General features: G+C 44.9%; 1 protein-coding gene across 4 annotated transcripts; it reads left to right on the forward strand.

Annotated features, from left to right (window-relative positions):
• Window positions 1-202: 202 nt before the first annotated feature.
• TENT5A (terminal nucleotidyltransferase 5A) lies at window positions 203-7022 on the forward strand. 4 transcript variants are annotated; one of them, XM_060167766.1, is made up of 4 exons: window positions 210-388; window positions 586-1144; window positions 2255-2754; window positions 6157-7022. In XM_060167766.1, the coding sequence occupies exons 1-4, from the start codon at window positions 369-371 to the stop codon at window positions 6257-6259; spliced, it is 1182 nt and encodes a 393-aa protein (XP_060023749.1). In that variant the 5' UTR covers window positions 210-368; the 3' UTR covers window positions 6260-7022. The 4 variants fall into 4 exon arrangements, with proteins under 4 accessions (XP_060023748.1, XP_060023749.1, XP_060023750.1 ...); XM_060167767.1 differs by lacking the exon at window positions 6157-7022 and adding an exon at window positions 4185-4289; XM_060167765.1 differs by lacking the exon at window positions 6157-7022 and having other exon boundaries at window positions 203-333; window positions 2255-4307.
• Window positions 7023-7992: the final 970 nt, after the last annotated feature.

Raw genomic sequence — 7992 nt, forward strand, 5'->3', positions numbered from 1 at the left:
GCGAGCGTGCGGCGCCGGGCCCCGGAAGCGCAGAGAGGCCCCGGTATAAAAAAAGTACTGAGGACATTTCTCCCGCACAACTGCTAAAGCTCCAGAGACGGGAGTGTGTGCGGCGGCGGCGGCGGCGGCGGCAGCAGGAGCCGCCACCTCCGGGACCACCGCGGCTGAGGCGGCGCGGGCGGGGTGAGGGGCGGGAGTGGCCGGCGCGGGCTGCGGGGGTCTGGGAAGGACTAAGTCGCTCGCCGCTGCCGGGAGCGCACTCGCGGCTCCTGAAGTGTTGCCGCCTCGCAGTTCCTCGCTCGCCGCGCTCCTAGAAGGGGCGGCCGCCTCCAGGTGACACAGACGGGACTCTCGCTTGCGCTTTCCAGATGCATCAGAGATACTTTTGGTGCGGGGCTGCTCTGCGGGGCGCGGCGCGCGCGGGCCGGAGGCCGCGGGGGCCTGGGGAGGGAGAGTCTCCGGGGAGCCCCTGAGGCGGGGGGCGAAGCGGGGAGGGGGCGCGCTCCTTACTCCTCGGGCCCCTGTCCGCCTGTCCGCCTGTCCGCCGCGCGTCTCAGCGCGCTCCTTCCCTCTGTTCTCTTTTAGGACCGACCAGGGCCCAGTGGCGTTCGGCGGGCACTTCATGGCGGAAGGCGAAGGGTACTTTGCCATGGCTGAGGACGAGCTGGCCGGCGGCCCTTACATCCCCCTGGCCGGAGACTTTAGCGGCGGCGACTTCGGCGGCGGCGGCGGCGGCGGCGGGCACTGCTTGGACTATTGCGAAAGCCCCACGGCGCACTGCAACGTGCTGAACTGGGAGCAAGTGCAGCGGCTGGACGGCATCCTGAGCGAGACCATCCCGATCCACGGGCGCGGCAACTTCCCCACGCTCGAGCTGCAGCCCAGCCTGATCGTGAAGGTGGTGCGGCGGCGCCTGGCCGAGAAGCGCATCGGCGTCCGCGACGTGCGCCTCAACGGCTCGGCCGCCAGCCACGTCCTGCACCAGGACAGCGGCCTGGGCTACAAGGATCTGGACCTCATCTTCTGCGCCGACCTGCGCGGGGAAGAGGAGTTTCAGACTGTGAAGGACGTCGTGCTGGACTGCCTGTTGGACTTCTTACCCGAAGGGGTGAACAAAGAGAAGATCACACCACTCACACTCAAGGTAAAGCTCCCGAGAGGGGCCGGGGGCGGCGGCGGGCCGGGCGCGGGGGCGGCGCGGCGGGCAGAGGGGCGCACGTCCGCGGCCCGGACCCAGGTGGGCGCCCTGGCTGATTTTGCTTTTGAGTTTTTTCCTGAGGAAACCAAGGTGCGTGGACTGTGTTGAGTGTTTAAGCTGCTTCAGCTTCCAAGTCTTCTGCTTCCTCCTCTGCCCTGCCTTCTCTTCCTTCTCATTTTTTAACTCTTGGCTTTCCTTTATTGAGTCGTGTCCAGAGGAGATTCTGATAAATGGAAGAGTGAAATGATGTGAACCTTTCTTTTTTTTTTTTTTGAGTCATTTGATGATTTAGTCTCTGGGAAAAGAGCAGCCTGCAGCAGAGGCTAGTCAATGTTCTTATTATTGTTTTGGAGAATGTGAATAGATTTCCTAGCTGCCTTCACGTGACGCCGTGTGTTAAGCATATATATGGTGCTTTTCCAGGTTGGTTCATGTGTTCAGGATATAATGGGTCCCCTCCTCCCCACTTTGGTCCAAAGCTCGTTTTATACAATTAGGTAAAATTATCCGAGGAACCAGCCTTCTAGAATGTCTTAATTTTGTTCATATTTGATTTTAACTGCAGGAGCCCTGGCGGGACCGTCAAGATACAAATCCTATCGGTTCCCTTAGCAGGAGGGGAACTAGGTGACTAGGGACTAGGGTGAGAGGCAGACTAGCTTTTCCCTGTAGGCCCTTCTGTCTTTTGAATATTGTGGTGATATTGTGTGAATATTGTACCTATAAGATCATTCTCAAAAAATAACATTTTGAAAGTCAGGCATGACAACAGAACCTCCTAGTACTGCGCTATGTCTGCCAAAAGCCTCACACCATTATTTCTACTCTCTTTCCCAGACGGCAAAACCACTCGTTAAATGTATTTCTTTTTGTTGTTGTTGTTTTGAGAAGACTGTTTATGTTTAATGTTTAAGCCTGCAGGTAGTGTTTTGCTGAAACCTGACAAAACAAAAGGGAAGGAGCAAAATAATTCTCAGCTGTGACGAGGATGTACTTATTTATTGATTATTTTTTTCTAGGTTTGCTCATCTTCTTGTTTTGTCTTTTAAATTGTAGGAAGCTTATGTGCAGAAAATGGTTAAAGTGTGCAATGACTCTGACCGATGGAGTCTTATATCCCTGTCAAACAACAGTGGCAAAAATGTGGAACTGAAATTTGTGGATTCCCTCCGGAGGCAGTTTGAATTTAGTGTAGATTCTTTTCAAATCAAATTAGACTCTCTTCTCCTCTTTTACGAATGTTCAGAGAACCCAATGACTGAAACGTTTCACCCCACAATAATCGGGGAGAGCGTCTATGGCGATTTCCACGAAGCCTTTGATCACCTTTGTAACAAGATCATTGCCACCCGGAACCCGGAGGAAATCAGAGGGGGAGGCCTGCTTAAGTACTGCAACCTCTTAGTGAGGGGCTTTAGGCCCGCCTCTGATGAGATCAAGACCCTTCAGAGGTATATGTGTTCTAGATTTTTCATCGATTTCTCAGACATTGGAGAGCAGCAGAGAAAACTGGAGTCCTATTTGCAGAACCACTTCGTGGGCTTGGAAGACCGCAAGTATGACTATCTCATGACCCTTCATGGAGTGGTGAATGAGAGTACCGTGTGCCTGATGGGACATGAAAGAAGACAGACTTTAAACCTGATCACAATGCTGGCTATCCGGGTGCTAGCTGACCAAAATGTCATCCCTAACGTGGCTAATGTCACTTGCTATTACCAGCCAGCCCCGTATGTAGCAGATGCCAACTTTAGCAATTACTACATTGCACAGGTCCAGCCAGTGTTCACATGCCAGCAACAGACATACTCTACTTGGCTACCTTGCAATTAGGAATCATTTAAAAGTGTCCTGTGGGGAAGCCATTTCAGACAAGATAGGAAAAAAAAAAAAAAAAAAGAAAAAGGCTGAGTGACCGAGCCATGATTAGGGATATGTTTTGTGCAATGATGATCTGCTCCTGGTTTTAAACTTGGCAAAGCTTGTGGATCTTTTCCTAGGTATGGGAGCATGATCTCAAAATAACCCGCCCCACCACCACCGCCAACCTTCCCTCATTCTCCTACCCAACTGGATTCTGTCCTGAAACAAAAGAGACCTGTCATTAAAAACAACCAGGTTCTCCTAAAATAACAAGAGAAAAAAAGCTTGATGACAATATGGGTTTGCAGTACCTGCTCCCATAGCTTTGCCATAGGAAAAAAAGACAAGTGGAGAGTTTCTTATAAGACGGAATTCACAAAAGGGAAAATACAGAGGAAAAAAGGGTCTCACTCCAACGAAATTATCAATTCAGGAGTTCAGATAGTAACAACTGTACAGGAGGAAGGGGGACTCCAACATTGGGATTACTATCTGAGGCTTGTAGCAAGTGCTTTCTGTGGAACTCTCCCATTGCGCTAATAGAAATGGCTTGCTCTGAATGAGCAGTAGTAGGGTGCAATTCTCATAACAAACAGCAGAACTTATGATGACACAATCCATTATTTCCAGCTGCGTGCATAGCTCGCATTTTTTAAATGTGAAAATGCAAGCAAAAACAGCTGTAGCAAAGAAAGTATGCTCAAGGACCAAAGATTTAACAGATAAAAATACCCAAGTAGAAAAGAAATAGAATATATAAAGAGTTACTATATTTGTTACACACCAATATACATCAAAGTGCCTGTTGCCTTCTGAAAATTTGAAGTGGAGAAATTTTATGGTTTAATGACTATTTTATCAGGGACTCAAGAAGAAAATAAAACAACACATAAGCTTGTGAATGGTGGAGGAGATGCCCTATTTTTTCTTGACAAATACTTGTATAAAATTAACCTTGTTGGTGTGATATTATCCTAGGTACATGTGTATGTGTGTGTATATTATGTGTATATATATACATATTTGTGATATGTGTATATACACACAATACATTGATTATGGTCTAGAAAAATGTAGCATATAGGAAATGTTTAAATACTGTGTGCTTTTATGTTTTCAACAGGATGACATGAGACGTGGGCATATTGCAGTGATGAATTAAAACCCACATCTAAAAAAATTAAAGCGAATGAAGGAGGAAAACAATTAATATATTTGATAGGAAGAGCAGAGATTATACATTTTTAGTGAGTTTTTTTTCCTTTTTTTTTTTTTTTTTTTTTTGGTGAGTCATAGAATTCCACAAATGGGAGAATATTTGTTGGGCAGAGCACTCGTTTTTTACACTAAACTGCCATTTTGATAGTTTGAACCCTTTTACTTTTAGTAATACTTGCATACCCCCATGGTGTATAATCCAGTGGATCATGGATCAGCGATAGTCTGTTTAAATCCCTGACTGCTAAAAAGAATTTCTGGTGATCTGAACACTACTTATTAATATTTAAATGAATTTTTAAATGAATGCATTGTGCATTCCAGGACCACTAGAATTTAGTAAATGTGAAATGACCCTTTTTAAAGAGTATTTGCACGATTACTTAAAATTTATATATGAAATATATATTATATATAAAATTTTATAAATTCATGCCAATATGAAACATCTTTGACCTGTTTGTCACACTGCATTTAAGTATTTAGTACTGTACTTTAAATTCACTCACTTTGCATTCAATCAGATCCAACTTTATTTTCTGTTTCCCAAGAGACCAGTTACACCTTTGTGAAATGAACCGGAATTACTGTTTCAAACGTTCAGTGACAGCTAATCCCAAACCCATCCCTTCTCTCAGCCCTTAATTCCTTTGGACACTGGTCTTTGAAAATGTATTTGTTAAAAACAAATCTAACACCCGACAACCTTCCCTTTGTATTGTGAAACAGCTACACAACCCCTACCAAGTCTAGTGGATGACTGCTTACTCTGATCGTTCCTGTGAAGAGTCAACCAGATTTTTGTCATCAGTTAAAGAGGGATTGGGGAAGAGACTAGCATCATCCTGTTGGCAGTGTAATTTATTTGTTATCTGGTCATCCCTCAGATGCTCAATGCTGGTTTAATCCACCCGCACTACCTTTCTTGTGCATCTTTCTTTGAAGCCTTAACCAGAACTTGATGGGTTTGTCGTAGCAGCGTCCCTGTGAATTCTGTCCGAGCTGTAACAGCTACTGCACTGCCACTCACTGTTACGTAAGGAACTCTTTCTTCTCCCATGTTGGCTCAGACTCCCTCACTCCAGCCCTGGGTTTGAAAAATTCATTGTAAATTCCCAGGAAATATTCCATTTGCAGATTAAGCCTGATACTTAACTGTCAGCAGCCAGAGCTCCGCCTCCTTACCTGTTCGGATGTTTCCTAAAAGAAAACTAAGGGAACCCTCGGGAACAGAGGAGGAGTAGCTGGTGATCTGCCTTCTTCCTTCTCATCCTAACTCTTGACTGATGAGTCGTCCACTATTTCAGAAAGAATCTGGAGGTCTCTGGCTCTGCCGTAGCAACAACCTGGTGTTATTTTATGACACAGATTTTTGTTTGGAGGGGCCTTCTTGGAAAATACGCTTTTCATTTGTTTTCTCAGATGTTTATGTTCTTTTCTTGCTTACTCTGGGGCTGGTAGCATAGTTGGAAATGCCAGCACCTGGCATTCAGATAGAACAGGCTGTACTCAAGACAACCTTCAGCATTTAAGATTTATATAATTTATTTCCCTTTTGTATGTACTATAGTCTTGTGCACGTGTAGTTGAACAAACAGTGGAATATATGTCTCTCTTTGTGGATGTGTGGCCTAAACATTTGAATGTCTGGTGAGAGAGAGCCGTGTCTCATAGGTCAGAGAAAAGGACAGCTCTCAATTCCTGATTAGTGCCTGTGATTTGCTTACCTTTGTGTTTATCTGGTCGAGTGTGCTGTTACTTTAAAGCAGGAAGAAGTTTTTTATCTTCTGGAGTCTCTTCTCACCTGTTCAGCCTGGCATGTCAGGGAACACTTCACCTGTGACAGTGCCCTTTTAACAAGTTGACTTCATTTGCAGTAAAATCTCGTTGCCTCAAGACGTCCTACATCAAGATGGACTTTTCCCTTCCAGAAACGGGATCAAGTGTTTGCTCACTTTCATATTGGGTGGATTGTTTTAACGTGGCTCCAAAATTGCAAGGATGGAAGAATGTCTGTAAGCCAAGCCAAGGAGGAAACGCCAAGAAAAGTGAACATACCGTTTTTTTGCCACCCCTTTCTGTTTGCTGATCGTGGGTTGCCTTATTGTGCGTCAAGTTGTTTTCATTGCGATGCTTGTCAAATAAATATTGTGAACTATTTTGTAAATGAAATGTATTATGTTAAAAGCTGTCAGCAGTTCGAAAGTAGGCTTTTTTGTTGTTTGAAGACAGCGTGTGTTAGATGAAACCAAAAAAAAAAAAGTAATTTCATATATATCACCTGTTGGAATATAGTATTTCTTTATGATCTCTTATAGTATAGCCTTTTCAGCGCTAAGAAAGAATCTCTGTGTAATACTTTGTCGTAATAATGGCTTGTTAACAAAGTCCATGGTCACAGTACAAAGTTGGAAGATGTCAAGTAACTTGGCGAGACTGGCTGCAAATCCTTGCAGAATGGAGGATGCTCTGCCCGCTGGCTGTCTCTCTCTCCGACCTCTCTACAACCATCGCCTGCTCCAAGAGGCCCTGATGGCAGCACGCCGCACCTGGGGTCACTCTTTTGGAATACTTTCACTTTAGTCTGTGTCACAGGCAGAAAAGGAGTTGCTGGAGAATGGACTCTTAAAAACTGACTTATTTGAATCAGTGCTAGAGGGAACAGATTGTGAATTTTGTTTACAGCATCCAATATTTGGATTTTTTTTTTTGTAAATAAAAAGAAGTTATTTTTTTCTATTGATTTGTGCGTTGTTTTCCGTCTCTGTGCTGGCTAAAGACCATATCCTCTGAATCCAACCTGTGTCTATGAGAAAAGATGAAGCAGTGTTTGGAGGCGACCCACCTTTATCAACTTCTGATTGGAGTGCAAGTCATTAAAACGCCCAGCTTGCAGCCAGCCCATCTCTGGACTGGCTCAGTAATATCCATTAGAATCTAGATAATGGGTGCCAACATTTTGAATCTGGTTGTGGGCTTAGCTGTGTTAAGTGACCCAGTCAGAGCTGTTTTCCAGGATCGGTAGAGACTCCTGGCTCTGGACTGTAGGTTTGCTGTAGCCCTGAGGGGGCCTTGGTTTTTAGGAGTAGCGTAAGTGTTGTGATTCAGTCATCCCTGGTTTTATATATATCATCCATTTGAGGCTCTGTAGTGTTATTCAGAGTGTTTGCCTCGGGAGGAAGGGAGCAAGTTTTGGAAGGCACTAAGTGGAAGAGAAAGTGGAAGGAAGGGCAATCACAGGATCTAATATGTTGTGCTTTGTATGCATATGTTGGCTGCAAAGATGTTGCCCTTTCGATGAGCATTTCAAATAGGTAATCTCACCTGTTCAGGTCGCCAGGGAGCATCCATTTATTTATTTATTAATTTTTCTTCTTTGTGTCATTTTGGAGACTTTCTCAGTACTAGTAGCATGAGAATTTGGTAAGCCTCAGCTATTATAGGACGTCCTTGTGGCTTTTAAAACGGTTGAAAGTCCTGACGTTGGACAGAATACATGCTTGACTCTGCGGCTATGACGCATTCCTGGTATTCAAAGCCAGTTTTCTGTCATATACATCATAAAATACGAGGTGGTTATTTGGTTTGGTAGTGTTATTTGTGTGTCATTCTATTCTTCCTTTGTTGCAACCTCTTCATTTTTTTACAACCATCCCTTGCATGTCTGTGGTCATCACAGAGTCCTTTTTCAGCCAGGGTTGAATAAGGACAGT

The sequence above is a fragment of the Lagenorhynchus albirostris genome, chromosome 12 (assembly GCF_949774975.1).
Source record: "Lagenorhynchus albirostris chromosome 12, mLagAlb1.1, whole genome shotgun sequence".
Lineage (NCBI taxonomy): Eukaryota > Metazoa > Chordata > Mammalia > Artiodactyla > Delphinidae > Lagenorhynchus > Lagenorhynchus albirostris.

Coding starts and splice junctions, on each gene's coding strand:
- TENT5A (XM_060167764.1), top strand. CDS start 369: ATGCATCAGAGATACTTTTG. Junction 389..585: donor ATGCATCAGAGATACTTTTG/GTGCGGGGCTGC, acceptor GTTCTCTTTTAG/GACCGACCAGGGCCCAGTGG. Junction 1,145..2,254: donor TCACACCACTCACACTCAAG/GTAAAGCTCCCG, acceptor TTTAAATTGTAG/GAAGCTTATGTGCAGAAAAT.